This window comes from Eucyclogobius newberryi, unplaced genomic scaffold, assembly GCF_026437365.1.
Source record: "Eucyclogobius newberryi isolate DKJ021-1_F unplaced genomic scaffold, fEucNew1.0.hap1 SCAF_7, whole genome shotgun sequence".
Taxonomy (NCBI): domain Eukaryota; kingdom Metazoa; phylum Chordata; class Actinopteri; order Gobiiformes; family Gobiidae; genus Eucyclogobius; species Eucyclogobius newberryi.
Genome location: NW_027316389.1, coordinates 21,082,191 through 21,102,504, shown reverse-complemented (window position 1 = coordinate 21,102,504; position 20,314 = coordinate 21,082,191). Strand labels below are relative to the sequence as shown.

At 42.1% G+C, this 20,314-nt stretch overlaps 1 protein-coding gene across 2 annotated transcripts in view; it reads right to left on the bottom strand.

The window, feature by feature from the left end:
• The window catches only part of znf609a (zinc finger protein 609a), a 46,779-nt gene that overhangs the window by 15,273 nt on the left and 11,192 nt on the right, over positions 1–20,314 (bottom strand). For both annotated transcript variants that reach the window (XM_072435907.1, XM_072435908.1), the window contains exons 2-5: positions 9,660–10,428; positions 3,574–3,799; positions 2,119–2,206; positions 888–1,201 (exon numbers count right to left, since the gene is read on the bottom strand). In XM_072435907.1, the coding sequence (XP_072292008.1) occupies positions 888–1,201; positions 2,119–2,206; positions 3,574–3,799; positions 9,660–10,328 (1,297 nt within the window). In that variant the 5' untranslated portion in view covers positions 10,329–10,428. The remainder of the gene's footprint in view (positions 1–887; positions 1,202–2,118; positions 2,207–3,573; positions 3,800–9,659; positions 10,429–20,314) is intronic.

Below are 20,314 nucleotides of genomic sequence, written 5' to 3'. Positions count from 1 at the left end.
TCATCTGAACCACAAACTGGACTGGACTCATAACACAGACGCACTGTACAGGAAGAGCCAGAGTCGGCTCTACCTCCTGAGGAGACGCAGGTCTTTTGGAGTGACAGGGCCGCTACTGAAGACCTTCTACGACTCTGTGGTGGCATCAGCTCCTGTACGGTGTGGCCTGCTGGAGCAGCAGCATCACAGAGAGGGAGAGGAAGAAGCTGGACAAAGTCATCAAGAAGTCCAGCTCCGTCCTGGGCTGCGCTCGGTGCAGGAGGTGGGGGACAGAAGGGTCCTGGCTAAATTCACATCTATGCTGGACCATGAGTGTCGCCCCCTGCAGGACACTCTCTCCGCTCTGGAGAGCAGCTTCAGTGACAGACTGATCCACCCTCGCTGTGTGAAGGAGAGGTTTCGCAGTTCTTTCCTTCCTGCTGCTGTCAGACTTTATAACAAACACTGTTAGCCCTGAACACTCGCAATACTGACTTAACTATGTGCAATACCGTCATATTCATGTGCAATTACTGTTATACTCACACGCAATAATGTCACATTCATGTGCATATAACTGATGTAAATAGTGTTTATTTTACCATTATTATTATTATTAGTATTATTATTAGTATTATCTTGTCTTACGCTAGCTGTTTTTATTTTTTATTTTACTTTATTTTTCCCCTCCATTCCTTGTTAAGAAATGAGAGGTTCTGTCTATAGGAGTTTTTGTTTATAAGAGTTCTTCTATTAAGAGTGCTTTTTAAACTTCCTATAAGTTATGTCCTTTTCCTCTGTATCTATCTGCGTGGCAACAACGGAATTTCCCCACAATAAAGGAATATCTTATCTCAATATCTTATCTTAACTGAAGATTGAACCTCTAGCCCTCTTTGGCGTCTGACCTGTGGAGTTGGTCCTCATCCTCTTGGAGCCCTTGGTGTCCTCGGAGCTGGACGTGGGCTCCATGTCTGAGGCGGGTTTGGTTTTCCTCTTGGCGGCGGAGGGGCTGGCTTTGGCGTCCTCGGCCCCTGGCGTCTGGCTGCCTTTCCGGCCTTTGCTGTTGGCCGCGGCGCCCCTGGTTTTACTGTTGCCGCTGGCCTTGCTATCCGACGAGTTACTGTTGTCGTTCAGGGGCGTGTTGCTGCTGGGGCGCATGCGTTTGCCCCGTCCACGGCCTGTTCGCATCTCCACGTCGCTGGTCGGAGAGTCGCAGAACCTGGAGCAGCAGAGATACACAGACTTAGAATAAATACTAAACAATACACAAAGATAAAACAAGACAATTCCTCGATTATGCATTAATTAAGTCCTGTATTATGCAGTCAACTTTGTGCTTTGAATGGTGATACAGAGTTGTTTTGTGGCTACATTACATCCGGTACTGGGAGCGTAAGCATTAGCCTGCAAAAATCACAAAACTATGGGGAAAAAACGGGGCCGGTTTGGTGAATGATCTTGAGCTTCAACTTGTCTGAGAAAACACGGTAAAAAACAATTATTAGTCAATTATTTGTCATAATTCTGGTATAAAAAATATCCCAAAACAACAGGGACAATAATATGGCAAAACGAGCTATTTCTGGCTTTGTAATTTTAGCTTAAAAATTATATTTCAAAAGAAATTATTCAAAACATTTACATAAAAACAATTACGGTAATCAAGAGCCAACAGCGCCCACATGGTCTCCCTGTTAATTAGGTGCAGCCAAACCTGGATTTAAGTTCTGAAAAGCTCTTAAAAACCCATCGAGATGAATAACCACAATGCTTAGAATGAGTTCGCAAAGTAAGTTTGGACGATGGCAAAAAGTTTAAAATGAATACTATACAAAATCTTTCTTAAATTTTCAAGACGGTAAAAAAAGAGAGCGTCTACAGAGCCTGCTAGGCTATTTCTTGCCGCGGCTCCTGAAACTGCTGGGCTATTTGCCCGCGCCGGGTTAGGGTCAGGGTTAGGGTCAGAGTTAGGGTTAAGGTTAGGGTTAGCCATGAGGCTATATGGCCGTGCTGCGGCTCCTGAAACTGCTGGGCTATTTGACCGCGCCGCGGCTCTGTAGTCACGGCTGTTAAAAAAACACTCTGGTACGGCCCCTTTAAATGCTCAGTAAAACCCACACGAGGAGTGGCTTGTACCTGGGAGGGGCCCAGTCGTGTCGCGTGCAGTCCAGCAGAGTCCCCACGTACGTCTTATTCCTCCAGGTGACGTTCACCACCAACATGCCTGCACAGAGGGGGAAAGAGGAAGAGAGGGTAGAGAGGAAGAGAGGAAGAGAGGGATGGAGAGTGATGGAAAGGGAGAGAGGGATGGAGAGTGATGGAAAGGGGGAGAGAGGAAGAGCGGGATGGAGCGAGAGGGAGAGGAAGAGGTATTTAGGGTCTGCAGACACGATACGGATATTCATGTGTTGTCTGCGGTGACGGGAACTAAATACACGTACCAAAAATACTTACTACTCAGAATAACATATCTGAGTAACTGTTGACGACCTATAGAACGATATGTTGCTATAGTAATTATCGTGACCGGCCTATGCGTCATTTTGAGACTGGATAAACGTGACCCAAGCACCGCAGCACAACAACTTTTTAAAGGGAATACATTTTTCTCTAAGCCTATAAGCTGCTAATTAGACTGCAAACATTTTAATCTACATAAGAAGCTTGTTTTAGTGATGCCTGTTCCTAATTAAAACTAAATCTAATCAAATAAATGGTATGACTCACACAGATCGTTGCTTTCACTTGTTATAAACCAATAAGGCATAGAGTAATCATTTACCGTATTTTCCGGTCTATAAGCCGCACCTTTTTTCATAGTTTTGGCCGGGGTGCAACTTATACTTACTTATATGCCGGAGCGACTTATGTGATATAATTTGTTATTTTTACACTTGCAATCGCTTTTCATACTCCAGTGCGAATTATATATGCTTTTTTCTTCTCTATTATGCATTTTTTTGGCTGGTGCAGCTTATACTCCGGTGCGACTTATACGGTACATATATCCACAAATGAGTCTCATTGATAAACTTATCTCTCATTTGTGCTGTGTTGCTTTTCTCTTTAACCATGTCTTTGTGTGACGGGGTTTATTTCCGAGCAGCAGCACATCAAGCACAGTTTAGCTCTGTGTTAGCGCCCATGTTTAGCATTGCGTCTGTTGTAGCTACTTTTATGAAAGGAACTAACCCCACGGGCCCCTCTCCACCACAGCACATGGCGTGGGGTAAGTTTAACTCCGATTCTGAACACATTTAGCACTAAGATGTGTCACGCGAAGCTGTCAGGACGGGAGGTCAACGTCGGGAAAATGTTTTTTGAAAGATGCTATCGCAGCTTTTCCTGTAAACTGTAAACAAAGTGTCAGATAAATCCAGGATAGATATTCCTTTGGGTCACACCGAACAGCTTTAGTCCTACCCTCACCTATGGTCATGGTCCAACTCTTACAAATTCAAACTTAAGATCCTAAATAAGAAGTTGTCAAAAAAGTTACTCAGCGCTTGAATAGCATTTTTAACAAATAATTTTTCAAATAATTAATTTTGCCCAAATCTTCACGCGAGTTCATGCACCGTGGTCTCTCACCGTCCTCCGTCTCCTGCCACACGATGCCCTCCAGGTTGACGCTGGTGCCGGGCTCGCACGGCCCCAGACACTCGGGTTCCGTGCCCAGGGAGGCGTCGGCCGTGTTCACCGCCACCGAGCGTGAGCGGACCATGATCTGCTCGCAGGGGGACGAGATGTCGCTGTTCCCCGTCGCGGCCAGCAGGTGGAGCGGCGGCGGCGCTGGCGTTGAGGCCGGCGACTCCATCTGAGGGCGAGACGACAGAGGATGCGCGTTACTCCTTTGGGTTTGAGCCAAAATATCCAGAAAATGTAGATGAAGTGTTAAATCTGAGAGTTAAAATGGACATCAAGTTTCACCAATAACTATTTATCATTCCATTTAAATGCTTCATGACAAAAAATTATGTAAATGAAATGTATTCTGTTCATGTATGTTAGCAACCAGCAGCAGTAAGCCTGTACTCGTGATAAATGACCACAGACATGCAGTTATAGATGTATACTTTGTTCCAGGACCAATAAAGGAACAAAGTATACATCTATAACTTAATTCATACAATTAATTTAACTATATGAAATCCAAAACATAAATACTGAGCTTAAATCACCCCAAAAATAAGACTAAAAGTGACAGGTTACAGACATACCAAACAAAAACTCATGTAAGAAAATACAAATACTGTGGATTCATATTTTATTTTGATTGCCAACTCATTTATCAGAAAATGTGGAAATTAACAGGTGTTTGATATGAAAACATGTGCGTCTGAAACACATATGATCCGCTTTGAGTCCAGTTGTTTAAAAACTTTTATCATCGTCTCCTCCCGATCGTCTGAAGCTGACACACTGGTCCTTTATGTTACTTTTTGAATAGTTTTGTGTCGTTCATTTGAAGTTCATCCCTGATCGCAGCCCATTCATTTCAAAAGGACGCTGGGTTTTGTTTTCACCCATAAAGTGATGTGTGACCGGCGACGTCTACGCACTTGGCATCACCATAGCAACAGGTAAACAAATGAGCCGCTGCGAGGACGTTGGTGCGTTCCGGGGATGTTTTCAGCTATTACTTGAAAATGCTCTGGAACGCGGCTTGAGCTGGAAACTCGTGAACTGGGAGAGCGTCCAGGGACTTCAGGAGAACAACAGAGATGTTCACCAAAAGAAGAGTTTAACCTTCACAAGCACAATGTAAATAATAGTTAGAGGTTTAATCCAACATTAGTCTGTTATTAAAGATGTAAGAACTTTTTTTTCACTCTCAAGAGATGCTTCATAAACCATTAAGGCAGTCATGGTTATTAAATTGACAAACTTTAATGAATCTGCATTTTGGTTGATTTGAGCACATTCCTAGTTTGAATTACTTTTATGAATTGATACTGCAAATAAACTACACTGTTACTTGTTATTCTGACTTGACAACTAGACTACAGAAACTGAGGTTCGACTGGAAAGTAGCATTAGAACGGAGGGACTGGTCATGCTTAAAACCACTTAAACGTCACTGTTATTAACAGAGTGAAGGTTCACTGTAATACCTGTAATTAACCTGTGTGTCACTGCAAGATTTATGGGCTAATATTAATCACAGAGGTTATTTAAAGTCCATATGACACCTTAGACTACACAAACCCTAACAGAGTAAAAACAAAGGGACAATGATTATTTTTAAGATTTTGCCCGTTTTTCTGCAATTTGGCCATTTTGGCGAAATTTATAATTTTACTTCCTGGTTTGACGCAGCCAGATAATGACATAGGCCGAGGTTAAATTCCACAACCGCTACCTAGCAACTATACTGTAAACAATGTCCTGGTTCAGACCTGGCTGGTTCTAGTTTAATTCTGGTTCAGTTCTGGATGGGCAATTTTGCAAAGCATTTTTTATCTCATTTCTCACAAAAAGTAAATCTATCAGTTGAAATTTCATTGTATTTACTCAATTTATTTATGGTTCTTGGAATATTTTGGGCCAAACCAAAATGTTGTTACAGTTGTGGCGTGGCCATGAACGGATGTCAGTCTCGTGCAAATCTTCTCTGCGTTATTGACAGACGGGCACATTTTGATGACATCACATGTGTAGGGATACGGCTGTAGAACTCGGCACGGCTTATTTGCCAAATTTTCTTCAGAAACTGCAGCTTGACTGATAAAAACTATAATTATTTACCACAGGGACTAACTCAGTAAATGTCATCATAATTAGAAAAACATTAGAACCCGTCATATGGACTTTAACACAGTGTATTTGGCATCTGATGGAACTGTTAAGGTTAGCCGCTAACGTTAGCAACATTACAACATGACTTCATCACTACAACAGAGCATCAAAACCTTTAAAGCAGCATCAAAGTCGCCATCACTTCTCTGCGTTTTCTCTCGCAACGTGGTCTAATTATTACAGCAAAATAAAAGCACTGCATTGACTCGCGAAGGGCTCAACCCATCACTTAAAGAAACAAATTAAAACCGTGCATCCATACAAACTACTAATGTGAACCGTTTTCAGTTTGTGGGACTGTTGTAGACTCGGACTGAAATACTGTGGGTTACAACGTTCAACTCTGCGTATCGTGTTGTTCTTGTCAGTTAATGTGGTGTAAAAACGCTGAGCAGAGTCGTTTAATCCCATTTTTTTTTTCTTTTTTTACACAACAGTAATAACATCGCAGGGCTTGACAAAATGGATTTTACCGTTAGAAAATAAAATCATCATTGTCAATTTAAAAAAAAGTTTAAATAAACAGCAGACCAACAGACTCAACTACAGTATATATTTTTAATGCCATGAAATAAAACTAAAGTGTTTTTCAGTTACTAGTCAGCAGTTACTAGTCTTATTGTCCCAGATTAATTGACAATTAGACAAAACAAATGTTAAAAAGGGTCGTCATCCCTCTGAACTTTAACGCTATGTACTTGGGTCTCAAAACATGTGATACACGGCGATCTGCTGTGGTGAAATGAGACTTTCCAAACCTGACTCACAGGTCAAAAGACAACATGTGTATCATTACTTTGGCCCATATTTATGTGTAAATAGCTCATGTCACAACATAACACTCACTCAATAAGTACGAGCTCAGGGGCAGATGAACCCGATGTGAAGACGCTGGTAAATCAGCTCAACACAGAGTCATCAAGGACAGAGGGGACAGTAGAGACAGAGGGGACAGTAGTGATGTGTTCTCCGTTTGTTAAGCTTCAACATGCTGTGTGTTTTATTACAATCGAATTACTTATGTGTAAATATCTCAAGTTACAGAGTGGGCACCTGCGGCTTATTGACTGGTTATTACAATTTATTTTTTCGTTGTAAGTTCCGTTGGCGCTGCTTTTATTCAGGAGCACTCTATAGCCTTAAAAGTACTGTAAATTGGAAATGGACAAATTTGATTGACTATGGCCCCAGTGGGACTTCATCCACTTCATCACGAAGCCAAGCAGAGAAAATAAAAGCACCATATTATTTTAAAATCCAAATGAGTAGAAAGTCTCTGAATCATGTGCTTCTCTAATGCCTGGACTGTATAAGCTTTTTGGAGCCTGCACCACGGTCACACCATCAGGGTCTGTGTCTGCGACAGTCTGAACACATATGTGGCCCTGTTGCTGCGACTAGCGCTACATGCTAGCAGTGTTTTCCCATTGGTCAAAGTTAGTAAATGAAGCGAGACCTGGACATAAGATCCTGTCCTGGCTGAGCAGAGTGGAGGGCTCACTCTGCATCCAACATCACAAAACATCAGACCGCTTTGACAGAGATCGCAGCTCGTCAGTTTAACTTTATCCCCGTCCGAGACCTTTGAGGAATGTTTTTTGATTTCAGTAAACGTTCTCCACAAAAGTCGCAATTATTTAGAAACTTATATTGTTCTTGGCAAACTAACCTTCTGAGCCAGACCTGATTCTCTACAAACATGAAATACACAATGAGTTATATTCTTATTTAGTTACTCTTTATTTTAACCAGGACATTTAGAATCCTCCTGAAAAGCAGCGCTAACAAACACCAAAGCACAAGTCACAAGCATAACCTGTCCAGAAACACACACACACACGTTGAATAATCTTCATTAGGGGTGAAACTCGGGATAGTTTGTGTTTGGTGTGAAAAAGGACATAATCGACTGTGTGCCCTCTGCAGAATGAGTGGAGTCACAAAACGGACACGCGGGCGGCTCCCGTAACTAGGGCAACCAACACCCAGGTACGCGCCAGAAAGTTTAGACGGGAGTCGCCGAAGCACTAACCGTCGTTTTAGTTTAGCATTTCTAGCACAATCTTTTTAAAACATGCATAATAGAGAAGAAACAAAAAAAAAAAAAACATATATAAGTCGCACTGGAGTATAAGTCGCATTTTTGGGAGAAATGTATTTGATAAAATCCAAGACCAAAAACAGACATTTCATCTTGAAATGCAATTTTAAAATAACAGATGAGAGAACATGGTGAATAGGTGTACGTATGCTAACGCTAACACCTTCAGCTACATGACGCACAGACAGAACTGTGGTAAGTGTCTGGTATGTTAACGTAACATATTAACAGTTATTCAGATAACTATAGCATAATGAACATGCTAACAAGTTTACCAAAGCATCAGTATTACCCCAAATCCATTGAATTCTTCTTTCCCTCTGACGTGTGTGTAATCCTGCTGCTCTGTTATAGCCAAACACTTTCAGGAATCTCAGAAATGAACAACAGTCTCTCCCCCTTTCCCCGTTCCCTCTCCTCCACCTCTCTCACTCTCTCCCCCTCTCTGCTCCTCTCTCCCCTTTCCCCGTTCCCTCTCCTCCACCTCTCTCACTCTCTCCCCCTCTCTGCTACTCTCTCCCCTTTCACCTCTCTCCCCTTTCACCTCTCTCCCCTTTCACCTCTCTCCCCTTTCACCTCTCTCCCCTTTCACCTCTCTCCCCTTTCACCTCTCTCCCCTTTCACCTCTCTCCCCTTTCACCTCTCTCCCCTTTCACCTCTCTCCCCTTTCACCTCTCTCCCCTTTCACCTCTCTCCCCTTTCACCCCTTTCCCTCTCACTGTGGACGGACAGAGGTTCCCGGTACAACTCTTCTTTAAATGGCAGAAAAGTCAAATGTTTTTGTTCTTTCTGGAAAACTCTGGTAACGTGAGCTCAGAAACACGGTCGTTTCAGCGAAGCAAAGTCACGCCATGAACACAAGCCTCACTTCAGTAGGTTTGACTCGAAGCTGAACATCATGATGAAAATAGTCCCTCTCCGTTTAAGGCTGTTTAAAAAAGAACCGCAAACTTTAAAGAGATATAGTATTTTCCCATTAATAGAGACTGTCAGCATAAGCAGTCTTTAAAAAGCAAATGACCAGAAAAAGAACAACCGTGATGACCAGCAAAAGATGTTAGAAAAATATTTACTATACTGATTTATATTTTTTTAAAAATTGCATAATTTTTCCATTTCTTTTTTTTAGAAATAGTAACAAGTTTTCAAACAATGTATTAGCGCATTGTACAATCGCGCCGACAATGCACGGCTCACATTTCTCTGCTCCTCCAGCCAAACTTTACGGGGAAACCGTGGCTTATAGCACATTTTACAAGACTGTGTGAATGTTATAAAATGTTAAAGCAGCGAGAGATGAGTTTAACTGGATCACGATGTTAACAGTGAGTTTCCCCGTAGTCCGAGCTGCTCCGAGAACGCCAAAGCTGGGCCCCGCGGTCAAGTGCTCTGGGTCCAGTTTTGTTACTTTCTGATCGCGCCATTCTGACTATGAACGACGTCTACAGCACAGCAGAGCAGAGCAGAGCAGTTTGGAGACAGCAGAACAAAATCCTCCAATCACTCTGGACATTCTCAAATATTAATTCTACATCCATAGCAATAAAACCTTCAGACCAAGCTTTGAAATTCATTCCCAGCTCTGATAATTTCATTCCATTTCGTGCTACATCATCCTGGAGGAGAAAAGGCTTTAATTTGAGTTTTTATTTGGGTTTATACATGTTTGCAGCAATACGAGAGCGGGTTTACACAAAACAAACCGTTGACAGTTCAGTCCTGTCCAGCAAAACACAACTCCAGAACATGAGAGCACATTAGCACGTCCAACTCTTACCTTGTCCACTTTCTTCAGACTTCGACAATCCCCGTTGTCGACCTCGTCCTGCTCCGTCGCCATGGGTACGGCCGGTCCCACCCCGGACTCCAGTGCCACGTTTGCGAGCTGCTCCTGCCCAGATAACTCCACGGTCAGCTGCGGCCCTAAAGACTCCTTATCAGAGTTCGACACCGCTACCTCCAGTTTGTCCTTTTTAGATTTCCCCGCGACGCTGTCCTTCTCCTTTTTGACAGAGGGAAGCGTCCGGGACGTTTTGGACTTGTCAGTTCCTTTAGTGGGGGTTGTGTTTGGGGCGGGGGCCGCCGGTTCGCCCGGAGAACGGCCCTGCGCCTCCTTCTTGGCCCCGTCGGAACCCGAGGTGGGAGCTTTGACGGCCTCCTTAGAGTTCTTGCTGCGTTTTGATTTCGATTTGCTTTCTTTTCCCTGAGCCGCAGACACGGGACTCACAAATTTGATATTGTCTGGAAGAGCGGCCACTGCACTGGGAGGGGCGCCCATGGCTCCCCCGTCTTTACTGCTCGACATCTCTAGCTTGTCTTTTTCCAGATCGGCGTCCAAATCGATAATCAGATTGCCCACGCCGATGTCCCACTCATCTCCGCTGTCGTACGTGTCCACCGCGCTGGAGTCCACTTTGCCGCCTGCAGAGCCTCCGCTGACAGACATCGTCCCACCGGAGGGGCTCAGGGGGCGGGGCTCCTCCCGGGCGCAGGAGGCCTTCTCAGGGCAGGGCCCCGCTCCTCCGCCCTGCTCCCCACATCTCCACCTGGACATACACAGCACACTGTTAGACTTTATACTGACCATTTTATCACCTTCGGGCTGCACAGTTAATGCCAGTTTGGAACCAAGTTTTCTTCTACTAAAAATTAAGACTTAATTCTTACAACGCTTATCCAATCAAATAAGAACATCTAAATTGACGGGTTAGCAGCTTTTAAGCAAACTAAAACAGGATATTTAGTTGCTTTTGGAGGAAATGAAAAATCGCAGCCTTTTCAAAGTGCCAAATGCATCCATTAAAGTTGTTTTTTTGATTAAACTTAATTTCATTCTACAGTCCTAATTCCAAGTCTTAATTTATTTTAACACCAACACATCTCAACTTAGGAAGTAGTCTTGAACAGAGCAGGGGTAAAACATGTTGACTAAAGCCTCTTGATTAAGAAACTCAAAAATCACAATTTACTCATTTTTATCTTGTTTGTTTTTTATTTAATTTAGTCATCATGTTAACAGAATGAGTGAGCTCAGTGTCCCAGAAAGCAGAAAATACATCATGAAAGTGAATGACGAGCATAAACATTGTAATTGATTTGTTTCATAAATCCTTTACTTTATTAGGGATAATCTCAAAATGGGTTGAAGCTGAAAAGACGTAATATTTTTCGTCTGGGGGGGGGGCGTGCGCACGGTGCGTTATGATCACGGCGCGCAGTGGCCCGTGCGCGACCCATGCGCACGGTGCGTTGTGCGCACGACGGTGCGTTGTGCGCACAGTGGCCTGTGCGAGGGAGCACCCGCCCAGGTCCCCGCGCCGTGGCCAGCGCGAGGGAGCACCCGCCCAGTTTCCCCGCGCCGTGGCCAGCGCGGGGGAGCACCCGCCCAGGTCCCCGCGCCGTGGCCAGCGCGAGGGAGCACCCGCCCAGGTCCCCGCGCCGTGGCCAGCGCGAGGGAGCACCCGCCCTGCTCCCCGCGCTGGCCACAGCGCACCGTGGACCATGTGGATTGAGTAAACAAACATGCACAACAGGTGACATTATTTGGAGAGTTCATAACTTCTACTGATAAACTTACCAAAGGATGTTCAGGGACTAAAGGTGAGCAGGGTCTATCAAGCTACTATCGTTTTATCAACGCGTTAACATTTTATGTGAAGCCAGTCTTTCGTCTTTTGAGGGGGGGAGGGGGTCCAGAGAGAGACGAAAAAAAATTACGTCTTTTCAGCTTCAACCCATTTTGAGATGATCCCTTAGTACTCCATGCCACCGACGCAGTAAACCTAAAGCAGCATCTTCTAAAATCACATATACACAATAATTAAATGACACATAGATACACGTTGGTGGATAGTTCTAGTATTTATAGTATGTCTGATGATATTCGACCACCAAGAGGTTTATACACAATCATTTATAGACACTGTTGCATTTATCCTGTCGTGAAGTCTATATTTACAATGAACAAAGTTGATTAGGCTGGACAAACCCACCACTAGAGACCCCTTGAGGACACTTATATGAATGAAGTGGGCCAACCTCTGACCCTTTCCGAGAAAGGAGAGTGTTTTTGGAGAAGTCCCGGGAGTGAATGGGGAGAAGGGGGAGAGGAGGAGTCGGGCCCGAGGCAGGAGAAAAAAACTGATGATAATTACGTGCTCTGGTTAACACCGCAGGAAGCTAACAAGAAATACACGAGTTTGTACAAGGGCTAACATTAGCATAAACATTAGCATGAAACAGAGAGGGAAACCGAGTGACACAAGGGCAGGGCTGTGTGCAAGAAGTGGAGTGGACTTTTTGAGGTAGAGCTGACGGTGCGTTCAAAGGCAACAGCCGACTGGGACTTTTCCCATCGTTGACTTGTATAAAAAAAAAAAAAAAAAAAAAAAAAAAAAAAAAAGACCTGAAACTGCTCATTCCTACTTCTGTCACTTCACATACAAGAAGTGACACTGGTCGTCACCACAAAGAGTGGATCTGAGGGCTTCACCGCCACAAAATTTGTTAGTTTGAATCCAACAATATTCTACCCTTTAACTCCTCCACTGCTCTGACCCTCGTCTGCTCTGACCCTCTGCTCTGACCCTCTGCTCTGACCCTCTGCTCAGACCCTCTGCTCAGACCCTCTGCTCAGACCCTCTGCTCAGACCCTCTGCTCAGACCCTCTGCTCAGACAGTCCCTGATAACATCTTTAATTTTTTTTTAAAAGAGTTTAAATGGTAAAAAACTCAGTGTGTAAATTGTCCCAGCATTTTGACAGAATGTCGCTTATTGATGACACGGGTATTCTGTTTTTAAACACAGCAAAACATATTCCGAAATGCTAGGTTTGAATTGAAATTGAAATGTATTTATGTATTTATTTATTTACAAAATCAGCCTTACAAATCTTCTACCCAATTACTTCCAATGAAAACGATCCACATTCACACAAACAAAGCCCCCTTGGAGCGTGCCCCCCGCTGACATGCTCTTTACATCACAGAGCGTGTCATGGAGCCGCTTCGATAAAACCTTGTGCGGTTTCCTGCGCTACACGTTCACCAGATGACCCACCCCACCAGATGACCCACCCGCACACGAGAGCCGTGCAATAAGCAGCACCGGCAAGATTCACACCTGACCGACACCACACCGGCTTCTGTCAGGCCCGCCACGCCACCGACAACGAACAGCGCTGCGAGACTGGAAAGACGCCAGCGATGAGTCACTCTGGAACATGTTCGTCAACTGAAAGGGCCTTTAATCCGAGCAAACATCTGATTTGCTTAAGGCAGAGCGGAGATTTCCATTTTGACACCAAGCGTTCCTCTGAGCCCCAGCTTTGGATCCGAATCCCGAGGGCCCGTTTCACGACATAATGAAATGGGTTGTTGGAGGATGTGATCAGCGTTTGATAGAAGGCGGAGACGTCGGGGTGAAGAGAAGACGCTTACAGATAAGACACCAAAGCCATTACAAGTAATAAAAATAATAAAGCATTCATCTTTATTACGCTGTCAAACACACCGCACATGAGTCACAGAAATAAGTGATGTTTTATTACGTACTTAATGTTTTACTACTCCTACTACTACTTGTCCTTGTGCCGTTTCTATGTGGTGGAGAGCCAAAGACGAAGTGCTGCGTTGGTAAAAAAGAAAAATATATTCTTATCAATGAATTATGGCTGAACCTTCGACGTCACAAATCTCCAAACTACCAGACTGCCATCGTCGCAGAACCAGAGGAAAACGTGGAAATCGCTTTTACAGTTCATTCATGGGACAAATGGGGGCTGTAGTAGACTTAAAAGGGGGCAGAATCTCTCCGAACTATTACGACCATCGAAAATGTGAAAGCGCCTCAAGAATCAATAATCAGATTTAATGTCCAGGAAGAGACATTCAAAATATCACAGTAGTCTTAAAAGAGGCAGATAAAGGCATTTTCTTCTTCTGACAGTTAATTTGCTCGCCGACCAATTGGAAGTGGACGGGAAACGTGTCCTAGTGTCGAGCTAAACGGAGGCGCGCGGCATCACAATATGACCCAAACGGATGATCAAATTACCGAACAGTAAGACCAGAGTTACGGGTATAAACTCAGCCCCTGAAAACTCAAAAGGACCAATGAATGAACCACTTGCAGACAAAGACTTGCAGGGTCTTAACAGGCAAATCCTTACAGCGTTACAACAAAAATGCTAATAGAGCAATTACATCGTGCTAACCTCCCTGATTACAGAAGCATTCAAGCCCCGCTCGCCCTTCAAACTCGACCAAGGGGCTTTTTCTTTTGATGTTGATATGAAAATACAATAAAGCAATATACAAGGAAAGATTAGCGATGTGGTCACGGCGGAAGTCTCGCCTTTTGAGGGTCAATTTCAAGGACCGGTTAAAAATGTAGAAGCAGTAGCTAAAAACTATGGATCAAATCAATATGTTTTAGGGCTTGATTAAATCGGAATAGTATCTTGAATAAATTGTTTATCTGGACTAGGGATGTCGATACTATTAGGTTAAATCGATAAATTGTGATATTCAGGTCACAATGTAATCGTGAGGACCAAGAAATAATAATCTAGACAATTTTAGCAGCAAAATTAAGTTGTTTTTGGTAAATACAGAGACCACATCTAGAACTAAATGTAAAGAACTTTAATTTATCCGTCACATTGTCACATTTATTGTCACATTCAACTTGATTTCGTCTTTCAGAAAGTTCAATTTTGTAAAGTCTGACAAACTTGAGGAACAGTCACACGTCAGACCGCGGGAATGATAGGAAATTGAAGATTTAGGTGTTTGGTTGCAGTCTCGATAATCGTGAATAATCGTTAAATCGCGATGCTTCTTCTCACAATAATCATACTACTAAAATGTGATATCGCGACATCCCTGATCTGGATTATACAGACTCTAAAAACAGATGCCTAAAAGACCTTTTAATGAACAAACGCAGTCTACATATTTCAACCTTTATTTGGTCAAAATGTATGTAAAAATGTCAATATACAATAATAATTTGACCCAACCCCGACAAATAGACTTACTGAATTATATTGATGTTGATTAAAAAACGTATATAATATCTAGCGACGTAATAAGCAAAATGACGGCGTGCTGAGAATAAAACAATGTTCCTGAAAAGAGATTACTTGTGAATTAATCCGCAAAACAAAAATGGCCGATAGTGAAGAAAAAGGAATGGGTGGACAAATTTTTTTTTGCAGATTTTCGTGGAATCAATGAAAAAAAGCACTGAACGCCGTCGATCTGTGGTGAGAGAAGTTTAATTTTGTTCAGCTGTCGACCAAGATAAACAACTATGGAACAAAGACCGTAATACTTTTTGTGAAGAGAACTCAGACGGAAAAGATCTTTAGAACAGACAAATTTATCGATTAGCCTCGATACAAAAAAAAAATAATCACGCTTTAAAAACAAGCTTATTTTAGTAGACGTCTAGTCAAATATTTCTATTGGACATTGAGACATTTTTAATACATTATCAGCCAAAACAAGGATAAAATATGGTGTGTGAAGGCTTCTAGATAGAGAATATTTGCTAATGAAGTATGTTACTAATAAAAAGGTGTATTTGTATTTTTAGAGCTTATTTAGTCCAGATAACAATAACTATCATCCAAATTCAACTACGATGATTTTTCATAGTCGACTAGTCATGATTAGTCGATTAATCGCCCGAAGCCTGAACAGAAACATCTACCTTTTAACTGTGGGGGAGCAAAGACGTGCTGGCGCTAAGCAGAATGACCTTTTCCCGTCTCCTGGACCGCCTATCGTCCAATCAGAAAGCCTTGCTGTGATGGCGCATCGTCCAATCAGCAGCCGGGAAGGTTTGGTGGCGTTCGAGAGGCCGACGGTCCAAATGGGGTGTGTGGGTGTGTGTGTGTGTGTGTGTGTGTGTGTGTGTGTGTGTGTGTGTGTGTGTGTGTGTGTGTGTGTGTGTGTGTGTGTGTGTGTGTGTGTGTGTGTGTGTGTGGCAAAACACACTTGACTTTCACTGAGGACGGCACTTATTTCATTAAAACGAGGAGCGACACGGGATCCGACGGGACGAGAGGGCAGCAGAATGAACGAGGAGTACGACAAGGATGATTGGGTCCCTTTTGATGTTCTTTTTTTAAATCCAAATTATTTAAAATCATAATTGAAATCACGTTTCTTCAAACAATCGTGTGCTTTTCATGTGATGTTCTGGTTAAAAGATGTTTCACTTATGCAATTGCAAAACAGTCTTTCTCAGCGTGTTATTATGATAATAAGATGTATAAAAAGGAATAAAGAGCAGCAAAAGGCAGCCATCGGCTATTTTGAACCATGTTTCTGAACCCAAAGTGCACACACAAGACCAGGAGATTCCAGATCAATGACAATCCCAAATCTCAAACTCACTACGAGCCGCCGCCTTTCATTCCTATTCATGTAACTCTTTATAATCCAAATAAAAGTAATGAGTCTACAAACGACACCATTAATCAGCTAAAAACCTGAAGACCGACAGCACTAATTGTATTTTTTCCCCCATAACATTACATTTGAGTTTCAGAGAGTATCGTGACGACAAGGGGGGAAATTCAGATCCTTTAATTTACAGTTTAGCTAAAGACAGTCCAGTAAGAACTTCGAGGTGCATCAGGAACGTTCTAAAATGAGTCTTTCGAGAGGTTCAAGTATTAAACATGAATGGACCATAAGTTTCACCACAAAAAAAAGGTGCAGAAAGGTCAACTTTATACTTTTGTTTGGAAATTTACCGTTAATGTTTCTCTTCCGTTTATAATAGAGCTGGGTTGAAAAAAAATCGATTTTTAAAATCGATTTTTAAATCGATTCGCATATTTTGACCGATTATCGATTCGTACGCCCAAAGATCGTATTTTTTTTTTTTTATTCTTAATTATTTAAGCATAATAATAATGCACTGGTTAGTGTCCCAGTAGGAATCCACTGTTGCAGATGTAGTCACCTCAATTGATTGACCCTTAACCTTTTCATCAGTCTTCCAGCCATCAGTAACTACCAATACTTGTAAGATTTGCTGTTTAATATTGATATAATACTAGTTTTAATATGTTGCTTCTCTACACAGTCATGAAGTGAAGGAAACGGTTCAAATACATTTTTCATTTTTAATAACATTAACCCCCGGATCGAATCGGAAATGGAATAGATTTGGAATCTGAGAAAATCGGGGGGGGAAAATCGATTTTGAAACGTAAAATCGGAATCGAATTGATTCTTGAAATTTGAATCGAAACCCAGCTCTAGTTTATGATGGTCTTTTTACTGTCATTTTAAAATAGTACAATAGTATTAATTGTAGACAATATACTTGATTAGTTTAACAATTATTCTTCCAGTTAGTTGTTTAGAAAGCTAAATGCTTGTATAATATCACATTTTCTACTAAATTTGACCCAGATGAAATCAAGATGTCGCTGCTTGAGCTCATCCTGATGGTTTATTACAGATTAAATCGTTTTTGCTCAAAAACACCAAAAGCGCATGTGCCTTGAGTAATTTTTATGCAATTCCTGCTTTGTACGAGTCATAAAACATCTCCTCTCACACATGGCATGTTGAGAGTATGTTTAAAGTCCAGAACATCATTATTTGTTTAATAAATAAGTTGACAATTACCTCAATTATTGATTAGTTGCGATTCCAATAAACTTTTTGCCCTAATATCAGATAGTATCATTCTAGAGACAGCACTCATCTAGAACAATCCATAAAATAGAAAAGGCATTAAACACGACATACTTCCCCTTCGTTAAAGCATTCTAAACACATTTGAAGCGTGGACGACACCTGCACCGTCCCATCGGCAGAAACATGAGCTCTTCTCCTTCGCGCCGGGACCTCATTCTTTTGGCCGGTCTTGTTAAAACGACAGAGTAGATTAGCGTCTCGCCTCGGCGCTCGGCTAAACCTGGTGCCGCGGTCAATCACAAGGCGGGACGTGCCACAACAGCGGTCTCTTTATATGGAAATGAGATGAGCCGAGCCTTCACCGCCGGGAGAGGGACAGATCTCACCCGGCGCTGACGGAAACTTGGACCGGAGCGCTTCACGACTCGGCACGGACCAAACACCAAAGACTCGCCCGGGCTTCGACGCTTGGCCAGCTGCGGACGGCCTGAGGGCTGTCGGTCAAGGCGCCCACGTTTGTTATGAAGAATCGTAAAATGCTGATTGTTAATTGTCATTTTTGAGTGTTGAGCAGCCGTATCATTTAAGAAAAACACGCCTGATGAGCAGATAAACACAAAAAGTAGTATCAAAACTAATTTCAACAAGTGCAAAAATTCTAAAACGAAAACACAACTACATCGTAGAAGACACGAGTTGCGATAAACAAACAGCAGAATTAAACACTTTAGTAGTTTTGTAGTGGAGTTGTAGATGTTAATTATTCAACCCTCTATAGATAAAACGATAATGAACTACAAACAAAATGAAGAAAACTTTTATTTGCGGTTAAAACTTACATACCAAGTTATTATTGTGGTCCAAAATACAAATACTGGAGACAAATTTGACCAAAAATTTTCAAAAGGGGACTTTTATTTTGGACTTCAACCCTTCTTTGGATGCCATACTCTCATTTTCTTATTTCATTCTTTATTCATCATCTTGTGTACCCTCTGGTCCTGCACGGTTCCATTTTTTTTGTTTTTGTTGATTTGTGTTCTAAAAAATAATAATAATATTAAAATAAATATGTGGAGAATGGAGCTTTTTCCTTGTCCCAATACTAAAATGTCAAACTCTATTCTGATAGAAATTGCTTTACAGAACACGTTTGTTGAGGTTTTAATCACAGGCTTCGCAAAATATATAAAACGCTCCATGTGGCAGAATATTTAATCCAATGCAAAAAATATTTGAATACCTTTGTGATCTGCCAATTGCAACCATTAATATTTAGACAGTACCGTATTTTCCACACTAAGCCGCACTGTCTATTTTTGATCATTTTTCATATATAAAAAAGGTAAACTGGACTATAAGGCGCATTAAGAGAAACAAACGTGTACCACACAAAACCGCTTTGAGTCCAGTAAAACAACCAGAAAACATGAGGCGCACTGGATTATAAGGCTTTTAAGTGTGCCTAATAGAGCGGAAAATACGGTAAACGTAAGTCAAAAGTTAAATCTGACAATATTCAGACATTTAGATGCTTTGTTTAACCGCTACACTGCGTTAGCCTACAGCGGGTTAGCCTACAGCGGTAGTTGAGTCCAAGTGGGAAACAACAAAACCAACAAAATAAAACCCCCTCATCTCTTCTGTCCCCTTTCCAATCATTCTCTCCTTTTCACAATAAAAAAACACTGACAAAGCTAACAGGCATAAGCTTAAAGCAGAGATCTACACGCGCACAAAACGGACAAGCGCAACAAATCGAACAGAAAGCAAAACCGTTAACGCCGATCAAATCTATCATAAAACGTCAAAGTCCTTCCATTCAAACGGGGATACGATTTCCCCCGTGACCTTTAGACAATCTCGCAGACACCGTTTTGGCCCATTAGCGCCGCGCTCTCTGCACTTTTGGCTTCAAACCAGTGGAGACTTGAGTTACTCTTCGGTCAGGAATCTGTCCCCGCTGCCAAGTTCCTTCTACAGTCGGGGCCCCTTCCAAAGCTGCGGTGATAAAATTGTGAAACAGAGTGTGGAGCGCGAGTAAATCACAGCTTTATGGCATTAAAGTCGTCTGCAAATACCTCGTAATGGAAGTTGTTACACGGGAAAAGCTGATCGTTTAAAAAGGAGGGTTTTCACAAAGTGTCCGGTCAAATCAGGAGAAAGTAAAAAGGGGTTTCAAGACTGCTCGAATCAAGACAAATCTCAAGCAATTTCCTTTTTGTCGTTTACTGTACTTTCCGGAGTATAAGTCGCACCAACCAAAAAATGCGGAAAAAAAAACATGTCGCATTTTGGGGGGAAATTTGTTTAAAATCCAAGACCAAGAACTAGTGCTGGGTTTCGATTCAAATTTTAAGAATCGAATCGATTCCGATTTTTACGTTTCAAAATCGTTTTTTTTTCCGATTTCTCAAATTCCATCCAATTCGCTCCGATCGAGTTGATTTCGATTCGATCCGGGGGTTAATGTTGAATGAAAAATGTATTTGAACCATTTCCTTCACTTCATGACTGTGTAGAGAAGCAACATATTAAAACTAGTATTATATCAATATTACACAGCAAATTTTACAAGTAGTGGTAATTACTGATGGCTGGAAAACTGATGAGCAAAACTTTAAGCCCCCGGTTAGACGGGGCATTTTCAAATCCTAGCTAAAAGCCTGATAACCATGCTAAAAAGAAAAAAATTCAAAATACAACACGCCATTGAAACTACAGCTCAACGCGACCCCATCAGTCAATCTACCTTCAAGAAAGATA